The sequence below is a fragment of the Mustela putorius genome, unplaced genomic scaffold (assembly GCF_011764305.1).
Source record: "Mustela putorius furo isolate JIRA1106 unplaced genomic scaffold, ASM1176430v1.1 tig00004007_pilon_pilon_pilon, whole genome shotgun sequence".
Lineage (NCBI taxonomy): Eukaryota > Metazoa > Chordata > Mammalia > Carnivora > Mustelidae > Mustela > Mustela putorius.
Window position 1 is genome coordinate 5,591,358 of NW_025422145.1, and position 14,882 is coordinate 5,606,239.

The window sequence follows — 14,882 nt, forward strand, 5'->3', positions numbered from 1 at the left end:
GAGCCTAAGGCTGGTGACAGAGCCCTTCCTGGGGATCCAGAACCTGCCACTGGGGGGAAGGTGGCTGCACCTGGAAGCTGGACAGGCATCCCCTGCCTGTGCACCGTTCCAATGACCCATCCCGAGGGGACCTCCGTCAGGACAGTGGGGGCTGCTGTGTCCTGAGGGCCGGCTGTCAGAGCAACCCTGGTCAGGATGTGGCCGTCATCGTCCCCTGGGATCAAAGGGGTGACCACCTCCTTCCACCCTGTGTCTCCTCGTGTGCCCCACAGGTCCGTCCTAGAAGCCTCCTGATACACAAGAGGCCACCCACGGCCACCACACAAAGGAGGTGACAGCTAATTTTGAACTCAGATTTTATACTGAGCGCAGGGAGCTTGCCATCTGTAGAATTCGAACATGTGGCCACCGGCCTATGGACACGCTAATAACCGCCGCGGAGAGCCAAGGCTGACCCTCTCAGGCGGGACCCACACCCCTCCCTGAGGTCACACCGCGAGGGCATCATTCTCTTAAATGAGAGAAATTCTGCCTACCGAACTGGCGTAAGAGGGCGGGGCTTAGCCACATCCATCAAAATTTGTAAACGCGCCTGTCCCTGTCCTCTGAGCCAGCGTGGCTTCTGAAAGTCAATGCTACACACCCGCGTGCTGAAATGGGTACCCACTGCACCACCCCGGGCAGCACTGCTGGAGGAGGAAAGCTCTGGAACCCTCTGCAGTGTTCCGCGAGGGCAGGGGTGGGATAAATCATGGAAGAGCCGGCGCGGGGGATACTACGTGGCTTTCGCCAGCCACGAGGCAGCTCCAGTCAATGAAAGAGGTGAACCACGGAACACTGCGCGGAATCTGGCTCTGCCTTCACGGAAGCATGAACAGTTCCTACAAGATTGCATAAGCGGCTTGACGGGGACCACGGGGCGGGGCGTGGGGGTGGGCACAGGACTCAGTCCAGTGACGTGTGCTGCTTCATCTCCTCGCTTTCTGTAGCATTTCATTTTTTTAATACCATAAGTTTGTCACTTCCTCCAAAACGTCTGCTCCCCAGACTCTCCTTCCCCCGTGCTTCCTTTCTGCTGGTAAAAATAGGGACACACGTACACGCTTACTACGCGCTGGGCACTGTTCTAAGGGCCTGACACACACGCGCTCCTGGCGCCCTCAGGGCCCCACCCCCAACCACATGGAGGCTACGAATACCTCCATTGTACAGATGAACACACGGAGGCCCAGGAGAGCTTGCAACTCGCTCAACACCACACAGCCTGTCAGGGGCACAGCGGGGACACAAACCGGGCAGTGGGACACGTGATGAGCTCCTGTTGAATGAATGAATGGAAGACATGCGGCCTGGTGATGCACGTGTTGGCCCCCGAGCCCAGGCCCATGTCCTAGTCATCTGTGCGACACCCCTGCCAACCCCTCTGCTGGCCCAGGGCCTGCCTCCACAGAGGAGGCACTCGGTAAATGTGTGTTGACTCCACACAGAGCCGACTCGGGGCATCTTGGCATCTGCCTGGCCTGGCGGGATGCTGGGCATGTCATCCAGAACTCTCCTACCTGACAGCCAGTCCTCGGACACATCGGGGTGTCATCCCTCCTCACCTGCCTTCATCACCCTGGCCAAGATGCCAACTCCTCCTGCCCAGACCGTACAGAAGCCTCACTACCCTCCCCTTTCCAATTTTATTCTCTACCCCACATCTAGAATGAAGCATTTGAAAATGCAAACCAGGTCATTATCACACCTCTGCTCTAAGCCCTTCAGCAGGTTCACAACTCACTGAGAATAAAGCTGAAAGTCATTGTTAGGGCCTCCAAGGCCCCTTACGGTCTGGCTCTCTGGAGTTCTCAGTCCCATTCCCCAGCTCGCTCTGTTCTAGCCACTCTGGCCTTCATCTGACACATCCAGTTCGCTCCTGCCCCAGGGCCTTTGCACTCGCTCTTCCCTCTGACTGCACACCTTCCCCCAGAAATCTGCAAGATCTTCCCTCAGGCCCCTGAGCTCCTGATCATCTGATGGAAAACAACACTGTGTGACTCTAGGCTCTGACTCTGCACTACCTTTTCTCAAACACCTTCATAGCAGATACATTTGTCTATTTTTCAACTTCCCTCCATAAAGGCAGAGGTTTGTTGTTGTTTTAATCTTTTTTCTGTTTTGTTCTCTTTATGACCCCATAATATCCTCTATTATGACCTATTATATCTCTATTATGGCCCCATAATATCTCTATTATGACTCAGTGCTTGCTGAGTACTTAGTAGGCGCTCTGTTTCAGTGACTGGAAGAAAATGTCTGCTGAATGCAGTCTCCTTGGACAGGGACTTTCTATGTATCCACTCAGCAGAGTGTGTGTCCTGAAGGTGTTCCCGGGTCCCCCAGTCTCTCGAGAACTCGTTAGAGCTGTACCATCCTCTTCCTCCTCCCTTTTCTTCTTCCTCTGTGAACGTGACCTCTCCCCAGTCCCCACCAAGCAGAAAGAGATGGCGGAGGAGGAACATGATTCGGGGGGGGGGGGATGCCTGGAGGACACAGAGGCCCTCTGAGTGTTAGAGCAGAGCAGCTGGTGGCCCTGTCACTTTCAGACAGAGGGACCTATTCCCCGTCTCCTGGGGCCAGCGCCCCCGGGCCACCACTTCCTCCACCTCCCTTAACAGCAGCCCCGGAAGTGGCCCGGCTGGGCTGGAGGGGACCAGATGGCATTTAACCATCATCTTTCCAGCGGAGCAACAGGGTAGCAGATGCGCCCAGAGAGGGGCCTCTGGTGATGAGCTTCCACGCAACGGGGAGCCTTCCTATGGGACATGCCTGACCCCTCCAGAAAAGCACAACCACCCGCACCCGGGCCAACCCCTCGGGCTCTCTGAAGACCCAGAGCTGAGCCTCCGCACCCGGTTTCCCCAGGGCAGGTCCCGAGTCACTGTCTGGAGCGGAGATCCCCAGCAGGGGAAAAAGGGACGGAGAGGCTGGCTTCAGGAATAATTCAGAATCACTTTAGGCAAAACACTTAAATTTTCCGAGCCTCCAGTGTCTTACTTACAGGGATAGATGGGTGGCTGGCTGGCTGTTTGAAGAGACAAGCAGGGAAATGTCCCCGGGGTTTTATCAGGATTCTCTCCTCTTTCTCGTGAGTCTCGTGATTAACAGCAGCCATCACAGAGCAGACGCGGTGCTGCCGCTCTCACGTGCCCGCAAGGAACACCCCCACGGGCCAGTGACCCTGGCGACTCTTCCCTTTACCACACAAGACCAAATCCTTGCCCGAGGTCGCCATCCTCCCCTGCCGAAGAGTTGAATATTACGGACTCCAAACTCCTTACCCTTAGTATTTGGCGATCAGCGATTTCAAACTCCTCTGCCTTTGAGGGCCCCCGAACTGATGTACATCGTGAAGCCGGCCAAGGGCAGAGGCCAGACAGGGTGTTCGGAAAGGTGCCAGGCTGGGGATGCTCAACTCGCAATGTCACAGCTCTCAACCTGAGCCTCAGGCTCTTCCTGCTGGGGCACGGGCTGTGGTGTTTCCTCCCCAAGCTAAACCCCTGCTCACAACCACTCGAATTTCAGCCAGAAATACGTCCAACGGCTTTATGAGTAAATGCAGCAGCAGATGGGGTGGAGGGAATATCAAATATAAATTTGATTTATATTTGGGCAAACACCGACCGCACTTTCTGCTGAAAATTCTGTTGGGAATTTGTGCTGTGACCCACACTCTAACCCCAGCCTCCACCCCCACAACTCTTCCTCTCCCCTTCAGGAAGAGCAGAACACAAGGCATTTCCCAGAGATGAATTACTCTGCAGAAAACATTTTAATAATGTGCTAAATGACAGCACAACAAATTATTTAAGCCTCCACCGATTTTGTGGTCCAGGTCCGTGGAATGAGTTTTTGGATTCCGAGCCTCCCTCATTAACTGACTTTCAAAAGAGCACCTGACATGGCCCAGGTCTCCGGGGTGACATCTGCCACGTGCCGCGTCTTGGCACCACCTTTCCCTGAAGCGCGTGTTTCCCTGAAACATGGGGCTCTGACGGAGGCCGCTATGGGGCCGCCCCTCATCTGCTCAGCATCTGAGGGACACTCTGGTCCCCACCGGATGCACAGAGTTCAAAATGGCAAAGAAACAGCCCGCTTTCTACCATCCTGCTTTCTGCCGGCATTCGCAAGGCAGGCAACGGGAGGCGGAGAGATTTGGAGAACGAATTCAACCAGCTGATTCTCCGGCTCTCGGATTTGTGCAGATGGCAGAGTACTTGGAAGTCATGACGGCCCTCGCAGAACATAGTGAGATCCGGACACGTTAGAGAGAAACAACAACATAGCAACGTGCGTGCAAAAGCGGGCCCCGTTGGATACTGGACTCCAGGCTGCACAAGCCCTGAGGTTCTAAGGAAGACGGATGAAGGAAAATGGGCCAGTGCTACCCACTTGCTTCCATTCCCCCGCCCCCGCGCTCTCCCTCCAAGATGGAGCGGGACGACCTTTCGGAAGTTCAGCAGCGCACCAGCTCACGCAACCCGCGCGGGAGCAGAGTGTGCGAGGAACGCATCGTGAGTAACAGTCTGGTCCCACGTCCGCCTCAGCGGAGAAGCCATCTGAGTGGTGGCGAAGAGGCAGGGCTGCAAACTCAAGCCTCCAGCTGGGGCCAGGCAGGTAACGCAAGCGAGTGTATGAAGCCAACAGCCCAGCGCTGACAGCCAGGGCAGGGGAGGCTCGGCTAGAGTCCTGAAGACGACGGGAGCGGGGGTCTCCGTGAGGGCGGGCCAGCACGGCTCGACTCTGGCCAAGCAAGGCTGAGCGGGCTGGGCTGGGCTGGGGATCCGTCTGCCCCAGCTGCCACCACCAAACACCACTGACTGGGGGGGCTTAAGCAACAGAGGCTGATTTCTCACTGTTCGAGAGCTACGAGTCCAAGATCAAAGGGCTGGCAGCCTGGGTTCTGGGTGAAGGCTCTCCTCCTGGCTTGTAGATGTCTGCCTTTCACTGTGTCCTCATACGGCGGAGAGAGAGAGAGGAGTCTAGTACCTCCCCTCCTCCTCCTCGTATGGGGCACTAACCCCATCCCGTGCCCCTGATAACTTCTCCCAAACCTAATGACCTCCCCAAAGCCCTACTTCCGAATGCGATCACACTGGGGCTAGGGCTTCAACATATGAATTCTGGGAGGATACAAGGGTTCAGCCCGTAACAGGACATGACCGATTCTGACACCTCATCTTTCCTGACACCATCTAATATTCTGATGTTGGTGTCACGTCAATGTAGACACACAGATAACAAAAGCCCACTGCACTGGTCAAACGAAACAGCTCAGAGGGGCAGGCGTGGTCCACAGGCTGCAGGTTTGTCCCGAAACATGGGGTATGGCGCTAGAAAGCCCGGGCTCCCCATGCACTAGCTGGCTAGTCCTGGGGTCACGAGGAAACCTCTCTGGGCCTCAGCACCCCCCTCAGCACTTCCAAGGGACCTCGTCAAACTGGCAGGTTACTGGCAAGTTTATAAGGTTCCTCCTGACAGGTTCTCGGGATTGGATGAGATCAAGGAGGGGAACAGGCAGCCGGTGCCTGTGCAAGCGCTCAGGAAACCGAAGGGACAGGCAGCGGGGCCATCCTTTGTCGACAAGCCCACCTCGTTCAGTAGCCGAAGGGGGTTTCTCAAATCTTGAATCAGCATTTGAAAGGACTGAGGAAATGTGCCAAGATCTATAAGAATCATTACGCTTTGGGGGGTTTATTTCCTGAGCTAAGAGAGTTGTGGTTTTTTTTTTGTTTTGTTGTTGTTTTTTTTTTTTAACTAGAAATTTCTCAGGGCGAACTCTCGAGCAGAAGGCCAGATGCAGCTTTCTGCAGGCGCACACAAATAGGAAATTCCCACGTGGAGCATCACCAGAACCCGCACTGGGCCAGTGTCGGCTTCCACTGCCCCAAAACGAACCAATGGGCAGACTCGGACCCAGAATCCCAATTCAGTAAAGACGGAGGAGGCCGGGGCAGCATCATGTGGACGGTGAGGAGAAGCCGAAGGACCGAAACGCCTAATCCCAAGCGGGGTCTAGACTAGTGTTTACTCAGACGCCTGCTGTCAATGGTGTGTCATGTGCTCCAGTCTCTTACTGAAATTCTTTGTATTTTTTTTTAAAGCCTGTGACATCAAACCCTACGTTCTCTGTGCTAATTGGGCATAAAAGGTTTCTCCCTCAGCTCCAGGGAATGCAACTGGCACGGCTGAGCTCGCCCACACGGAGATGCACGTACAGTTTCCACCCCCCGACGGGCCAGTGTTTGCAAACACTCAGCCAAGACACCGGGGCTGCACACACCCGGCGGGAAGGACACCAGCTTGCTGTGACCAGTCTTCCTTCCTTCTCAGATCAGGGTCTTAAGACTGTCTAACTCGGTTTTCATCAGAAAATTTAGCCCAAACTCACAGGACTCAGTGACAGGTCAATCTCCAACACCATCCCAGCCAGGAGGCTGCCCCTAGAAGAATGGGAGCTCCCCCTGTGAGCTATTACAGCCCTTCTGAAACACCAAAGCCAAGGCCCCAGCATCACAAGGGAATGAGAGAAAAATGCAGTTTCCCATCCAATGCAAGCAGGAAACAAAGGTGCCTTTTACCCGAGGCAGAATACAGGCTTTGTCTTCTCACAGAAGCCCTGAAACAATTAGAAAAACAAAAGCAAGCTGCAAGCAGTAAGGGGGCCAGTCAGGCCAAGTCTGTCTGGTTGGAAGTTCAAGTGTGACCGAAAGGCGCTCCCCTAGGACAGAAGCAAAGCTCCAGGCCTGAAGTGAGAGCATCACTGGTCCCCAGGACAGGCCCCCAAGCCCTGACCGAGAGCTAGACTACAAAGAAACTGATTTACCCGGACCCGTCACACAGACCCAGACCAGCGCTTCTCAACTAAGGGATCCACAGGTTTGCCATACGGGATTTTCCATCTTGTGTTTCCATATGATGCTAATGTTCTAGAAACGATATGATTATGTTCTATAGCATCTGAAGGCTCAACGAAAAACCAAAGGCTGCTCCGTCACCTCGGTCCCGATCCCAGGGTGTAAGTGGGTCAGGCTAGAGACAGACTTAACAGCACAGAGCGGACTCATGGGTGATCAGCCAGTGACGACACCTGACGGCCACCTGCCCCCAGGTGCGGCGCAGACGTTCCCGGCAACAGAAGTGGAGAAGAGGGAGCAAGGACCCCCGGGCGCCGCGCGGGGCGAGCGGAAAGAACCTGGTGTGTGCCATGGGAGCAAAGCTTTGGCTTCAGATGTGCTGACCATTCAGAAGCGTCAGGATTTAGGAAGTGCTTCACACGTCAACAACGCCTTCCACTTTCTTTCCAATTTCATGAGACAGAAGAACAAAAAATTTATACCCGATTTTAAGTTAGGTCACAGTTACATTATTTTCATAGTACTATGACTTAAGTCAGTGCCAGAGGGAGTCCGAGAATGTCTCCTAGTATCAGTTACCCACCGAGGCAACAGCGACGGACCTATTTGGTTCTGGAACATTCTGTGAGCTGCAGAGAAAATCAGTCTCTCCTTTGATCAGAAGGCATGAAGCAGAAAACCGCACCGGCCTAATTTAGTTGCAGACCTCAGCTCAACCACGCTCGAATGCAGACGCGCGGTCTCCAAGCCCTTCCTGCAGTCTGCAATACCGTGGCCCATGGCTCCGGGAGCACCTGGGCCCCAGCGTGGCGAGGACACACACACACACACACACACACACACACGCACGCACGCACGCACACACCTCGCTGGCCGCCTCGGAGGAGGGGAAGGAGGAAGCTCTGGGCGGAGGGCCCGCACGAACCGTACTTACACAAAAAAGGGCATGAGCTGCACGAGGGTCTCCTTCTTGGGGCTGGCGGCGAACTCGGGGGCCACCTGGATGACCTTGTTCATGACGCTGCGCAGGTAATTCTGGAGCTGCTTCCTCCGCTCCTCCACAAACTTGGCATCCTGAGGAAACACACACACGCCGGCATGCTCAGGTGTGCTCTCTTCGCCCGTCCAAAAACAGCCCGAGAAGACCCAGCAGTCAGTCACCACTGGGCAGCAAGCTAATGTGTACGGAGTGACCGCCATGTGCAGACGGTGCCTAAGGCTTCCCCTGGGTGATCACGCTGAGCACCAGGGAAGATGTTCGTGATATTCCTACTAAGAAGGGCCCAGTGGGTCCCTACGACCCCCTACGGGGTGCCCCTGAATGAATGAAGTCTTACCACTGTGGCTGTTATGCATGAGCACCTACCACGTGATGATGGGGCCTAGGGACCAAACCATGATCCCAACGCTCACTGCTGTGTCACTGGCAGAGGTCACAGCCCAGCATGGGACACGCCAATATACCCGTGACCACACAGGCCCAGGTAATTGTCCGTCCCACCAAATGCCGCCTTCCAGAGACAGTGCTTAATTTGCCAACGTGGGAATCTTCCAAAATCTGAATCAGTCACCGCTATTTAAGAAAGGTTTTATTTGTAAACTGTGCCTTCTCTTACAACACTAGGCTACGTGGGGCCACACCCGGCTGTGGCTGGGCAGCAGGGCTCCAGCAGCAGGCACGGGCTCCCAGGTCCATGCAGTCTCTCCAGCCCTCTGTGCTCCCGGGCTCCGTGCACCTGACTGTCTTGCTCCCACTCCCCACCCCAGCCCCGAGTCCTCTTGCCTCTCAGCATTATAGCGCCGGCCTCCCACATGTGCCTTCTGGGCACTAGGACTTGGACCTGTGTGACGATCTACTGTCCCCAGGTCGACATCCCTAAGAATTTTGAAATGAGAGTCCCCACCACTTCTGGAGCCCACCCTGCTCATTCCCATCTGCGCTGGGGGCCCTGGCTTACCACGTGGAAACCCTGGCCAGCACCGGGAGAGACGGGAAACTCAGAGCCACGTGGGGGTAAGGAAGAGTAGAGAGAGGGCAGGAGGGGGAACGGGGTCATCTGTCCTCATGAGAACACCAGAGGAGACACACTCGGACTCAGGTCACATGACAGAGGAGGGAGCGGCATGTAGAGAGGGTCTGGGAAGCGTGGGCACGAATGAGGTCCCACAGACGGAGCGGGGCGCTCCCCCCGGCCCCCGCCGGCACAGAGCTCACCCCAGTAGGAGCTTGGCAACAGTGTGCTGAACGAGGCTGCTCTCAGAGGCACCCACGGACCTGCCCAGCACCTGCCCTGATCTTGAGAGAAGAGCGCCCACAAAGCCCTGCCAAACCCTGAGCACAGCAGGCAGAGTCTGTAAGTGCTACTCGACTCAGCAAACAAAACTACAGGATGCTGGGTGAGAGCTGGATTTCAGAGAAACAATGCAGAATTTTCTAGTATTCATAACTCCGTATTCAATAATTCATGACTCAATAATTTCTCAGTATTCAACTACGTACCACACAATAAAACTTCCCGTGCAGTATTTGGGACATACTCGAACTAAGAAATTATTCATCGTTTATGTGAAATTCAGATCTCACCGGCAGCCCGCGTTTCATCTAGCAGCCCTCCAGGAGCACCAGGCAGGAGGAAGGGTCACAGAACTGTGGATGGTGGCAAGTGCCCCCCACCCCAAGCCCAGGCTCTTTCCGGGCCACAGCAAGTTCTCGCCCAGGGCCACCCCCACAAGCCGCCTCAGTGTAACCCTTCTCCTCTCCTCAGGAGGGTGAGAACACTGACCACTGTGAAGCCCCCAGGAGGGATTCTGATCTCCTGCAGCCACCGGGGCGGGGGACGGAGCGCCCTGGGCCTGCGCTCCCTCCCTGGTCTGACCACCAGGTGCTGCTCTGCCATCCTGCATCACGGAGCATGAACCTCTCCTCCTCAGGAAGTCGGAGAATGTGCCAGGTGAGTGCCCCATGGAGCTCCTAAGGCCTGGGTTCTCATCGGCACAAAAGCCCAAGAGGCCAGCCAGAGAGACTATCTGGCAGGACAACAAAGGAGCCCATCGACCCCCGCTGAGCTCATGGAGGTCTCTCCCCTCCCACCACACAGAGGGTTAGGCCACTCCAGAGGCAACACACAGAGACAGAGACCGGAGGACTCCTCATGCGCCTGTGGGACTGGGTGGGCAACAGGATCCCAGGGGGTGAGGACACTCAAAAGGGAGGTGGGGGGTTGCCACCTGGGGGTCAAAACTGCCCATTTTCACCTGTCTCAGAGCTTCCTCTCACCCAGGTCCCACGGGCCGCAGTGAGGTGGCAGAAAGGCTATCACCCTGGGAGAAGCTGACCCCCTTGCACAGACTCATTCTGCCTGAGGGCCGCTGCCTGGAAACCCGGCCAGCCCCGCGAGCACCCAACGCGGCAGCAATCTCACTTTGACAAGGGGGCAGCTTCTCCCGGAGCGATTCAGAGTGAAGATATCTGTGAACTTTACTCATGCCTGAGCAGAAGCTCAGAAAGGGTAAGGAACGTGCCCGAGAGCTCAGAGTCCGGAGGTGGACGAGCAGGGTCCTGGATCATTAACCCGCCCAGAGTGGGAGCCACCCGCCACCCGGAAGACATTCTTCGGCTCCCAGAAGAAAAAGCTGCGAGTCTCCCAAACCACAGGCTTCCCCGAACCAGGATTCACTCGGGGTCAGCACTAGCAGAAGCTGGTGACTGTGCGATAACAAGGAAGCCCGTCACCATGTCACCTCAGTGCCTGGGGGCCACACTCTCCCGTGGGTCTCTGATTCGGAGGTGCCGGCAACCAGAGTCCCCACAGAGGTTGCAGTGGGCCAGGGAGGAGCTCAGAGCTCTCCGTGGGAGATGGCCTTTTTTTCCCTGTCGGTCATTTCATTCTTAATTTATTACGGAAATTTCAAATATGGCAAAGAGCACAGCAAATCGTATCATGAATCCCCAGAAGCCTCTCTCTAATAAAAAAGTCACAACCCCTTTCTGTATTTACTTCATCATTACTACCTTTTTGCTGAGGTCTTTTACAGTAAATTATAGTCATTGTGACATCTCACCACAGGGGGCTGTGGCACGCCTTCCCGAAACCCAAAGAACATTTTCCTATTTAACCACAGTTCCATCAGCATCTCTAAAAAAAACGAAGGCTGATTTGCTGGTGTGATCTCATACGTAGCCCAGGTTTAAAGATCCCAGTTTTCAAATGTGCCTACTGCTTCCGGAATATTTTAAAGAGAGGCTGTGGTCCATCCCAGAAGGGAGCTGGTGACTCCAGCAGGTTGGAAGCAACACTGTCCAGAACAGAGACCGCCCCCCCCCCACCACGCTCAGGGAGAGCCGCGTTCTGACCTGCTGGTGAAGACAGTCCTACTTTTCCCACAAGCTACTGTGGCCTGTATGGCCCCCAAACACTAAAACCAGGGTGTTTCAGCCTAAAACCCAGATTCCTGGCATCCCTTGAAAAACTGAGCGGTCTTGCCCTCCTTAGCTGCCCGCCTTAGCCCTATCCCCTGCCTGGCCTCCTTGGCCCCCATGGAACCATCCAAGAGACCTCACTGTGGGATGATGGCACCTGATGACGTTCCCTGCGGCAGGCAGAGCACCTGATGACGACGTTCCCTGCGGCAGGCAGAGCGCCTGATGACGCTCCCTGCGGCAGGCAGAGCGACCTGTGTTGCCACCGTCAGGTGCCTAAACTGGGGAGGGGGAGCCTCAGGCTTCTCATCCGTAAAATGGGGCTAAGGATGGAGCCTACTTCACTGGTGATAACCTAGGCTAAGCCCCAGGTGACGAACGTCATTGGCCGGGCGGCGAGAGATGAAGATTTGTGGATTTCCGCCGGGATGTTTTCCCTTGAGGCATTTCTGTGTGGACGGGGTGACAACGGCAGGCAGATGGTGGGTGTCGAGGCAGGGGGCAAGTGCTACGAAGCTGTGAGCCACGGGGGCTCAGCGAAGCTCGAGGAAGTTTGCAAGAGGGACGGAGAGAGGGCTGGAGTCAGAGGAAGTCACTCCTGGAACAGTCCTTTGGCATCTCTTGGAGAAAAGACACGTCCATCAGAGGGTCTAGTGGGGACCCTCGGGTGGGGAACAGACACGCCACGGAGAGGGAAGAGCAGATGGGAAGGACAAAGGCAGGAGGTGTGGCGGGCGGCAGAGGGCGGGCCCCGCAGCTGGGCGCAGTTGTCTGCGCAAGAGCAGACAAGCGGTGAGCGGCGGTCGGGGTGGGTCGTGCACAGCCTCATAGACCATCGCAGACGGAAGCGGCCGGAGGACGGATGCACGAGACGCGGGATCTTACACGCACTTAGGAATACAGCTCTGGGGGACACCGGCTACAGGCAGCCTTCAACGGTCACGACACTGTCCTAGCTCAGAATTCTACAATGGTTCCCCGTGAACTCTACCCATCCCCCCAACACGCACAGCTAAACTGTTAGCACGGCTCAGAGGGAACGGCACGATGTGGCCACAGCACGCCCTGCCGACCTCACCTCATGTCTCCCCGCTCCCCCTCCAGCACCCACCCAACACTGTCAACCCGTCTGCCCCGCCCCCTGCATCACACACACCCCCTCCTGGAGCCATATGACCTTCCCAGAGCTGTTCCCTTGGCCTGGAGTACCCCGCAATTTTGGTCTCTGCTCTTGTGCCACCACCTCCATGAAGCCTTCCAAGACACACTAGCTAGGGATGCCCGGTTTTCTTCTCTGCGGTCCTCACCGCTGCCTGGAACGGTCTCGCTGGCTTCTCCACGTCCCCTCATCGATTCTAAGTCCCAGAGAGGCGGGTCATTCCCTGTCTAGTTTCACCCCCCCCCCGTATCATCAGAATCTAACACAGTGCCTGGAGATCACAAGAGACCCCATAAACACTTACTGCAAGAATGAATAAATGCAGGGGACGAACTCAGGGGAGGAAAGGCAGGGCACCAGGCAGAACGGTTTGAAGGCTGTGGCCAAGTCCAACGAGAGAAGAGAAAGACCCTTGAGAGGAGCAGGATGGAGGAAGGAGGCCGGCTCCACACGGCCTCGGGCAGCAAGCGAAGACAGGTAATAAAATGCACAAGGACAGGGAGCTGGTCCTTCAGAGACCCCACTTGTCACATGGGGTGCCGGGGAGGAGCTGGGTGTCCCGCTGGGAGCCTGCCCCACAGGGTTGGGTCAGTGCTGAAAGGGCCCTGAGGTATTTCTGAGTTCACTGTTTGGGCTCCAGGCTGCAGCCTAAACATGACACAAGAATCGGCCGTAGTGGATGGAAGCCGAGCTCACGGAACCTGCCAGACCTGTCGGGGGCTGCTTGTGAGCTCTTGCGGCCGTGGCCCCACTGTCATTTCCGCAGCATTCCCGTCACAATGCTACCGTCACTTGGCGTCCAGGGCCGCTAGTAGTGCGGGGGGTCAGGCCTCACTTTGGGAAAGAACACCCAGGGCTCTCTGGATGGGAGTATTTTCTTCCCTCCGGAAAAGGGGAATTTTGTTTCGAGCCTCAGGAAAATAAAGGTGCCGTCACATCAGGAAGAGCAACTGTGAGGGGGCGCCCGGGTGGCTCGGCTGGCCGAGATCCAAGTCTTGACTTCAGCTCAGGGCGTGATCTTGGGGTCAGGACACTGAGCTGGGCAACGCGGGGAGCCTGCTTGGCCCCCTCCCTCTTCTTCTCCTGCTCATGCTCACTCTCTCAGATAAATAAATAAAAACCTTAAAAAACAAAAAGGAGCAGCTTTATAAATGACGCAATACTGTAAACCAGACCGTCAGGCATGCCTTCTAGAACAAATGCTCAGCCCCAGACCCCCCCAGCCCCACCCCGCTGACACGGGGGCCGGGCCTTCCTGCGAGCTGCCTGCCGGTGGGCAGAGGTGACTCTGTAATTCTGAGTTCCTTTTCATTCTCATCGAAGAACACCATGGGGTTTTATAAAATAAATGGGAGGTCTGCTTCCATCAGGAGCGGCGAACTGCTCAGGCCCTGTGGAGGGACGGCCACTGCAGAGTCAGGTGACCTGTCACACTGTCCCCGGCCAGAGAATTCTGGAACATTGATTAGACTCCCACAGAGCCCAGCAGGAGGACCCTGGCTCTGAGATCCCCTCCCGTGCCCCATTCTGAGCAGACTGGCTCACCTGCCCTGTTTCTTCTCCCTGGGAACAAGGAGAATGAGCTTCCCAGCATCCTTGTGAGGTGGAAGCCCCAGGCCAGGCTTGGCAGACGCCGCATGAGCCAACCACATCCAGGCCTTGCCAGGAGAATGCACGGACCCTGTGCCCCTCCCCTCTCCCTTACAGGAAGGCAGCAGAGCCACTGGAGAGGAAGCCACCTTCCCCCACACTCCTCGCCCGCACTGGGTATTAGCTGAATGAGAAATGAATTTCTCTGCTGAAAGCCAGAGGCTTCCAGATTTCCACCATGTGCTGTTAGAGGTCCTCCTGCTAATTCTGCGGATTCCCACCGGGCACGCTCTCTGGCAATCTGCTGCAGACCTGCCTGTGTCCAAGGCAGTGTGCCTTGAAAGAATGTACACGGGGGAACAGACACGGCCCCTGCCCTCGAGAAGCTTCCGGGCTGGTAGAGGAAGGAGACAAGAAGTGGGTACATGAATCTATCACGGTAAGTGCTACAGGAGAGCTGCGTGGGGGACAGACAGGAGGACGAGGGACGGACTGGCTCGGGTGGCGGAGAAAGGAAGGCCCCTGGGAGGGGTAGCTTCAAAGGTAAGGCCGGAGGAGAGAGGGGAGGGGAGATCTAGAGGCAGGGAGACCGGTGGGGAGGCTGCTGTGGTCACCCAGGCAAGAGGTGCTGGTGGCGTGGCCCAGGCTGCCACGGGCGAAGGGAAGCAAATGCGCTCGAGTTCTCGGTCAGACCTGTGGGTGGGCTGGACTCACTCGCTTCCTGATTCAGTGATCCAGCTGCTTCCTGGTTCATTCATTCATTCAACAGACTGCTCGGGGCCTACTGTGAGCCGGGCGCTGCGAATACCCAGGG

The 14,882-nt window shown here is 56.2% G+C and overlaps 1 protein-coding gene across 5 annotated transcripts in view; it reads right to left on the reverse strand.

Annotated features, from left to right (window-relative positions):
• The window catches only part of SNX29 (sorting nexin 29), a 476,556-nt gene that overhangs the window by 36,704 nt on the left and 424,970 nt on the right, over positions 1-14,882 (reverse strand). For 4 of the 5 annotated variants that reach the window (XM_045072007.1, XM_045072011.1, XM_045072009.1 and 1 more), the window contains one exon: positions 7,834-7,973. The exons of the other annotated variant lie outside the window; for it this stretch is intronic. In XM_045072007.1, the coding sequence (XP_044927942.1) occupies positions 7,834-7,973 (140 nt within the window). The remainder of the gene's footprint in view (positions 1-7,833; positions 7,974-14,882) is intronic. 5 annotated transcript variants of the gene reach the window in all.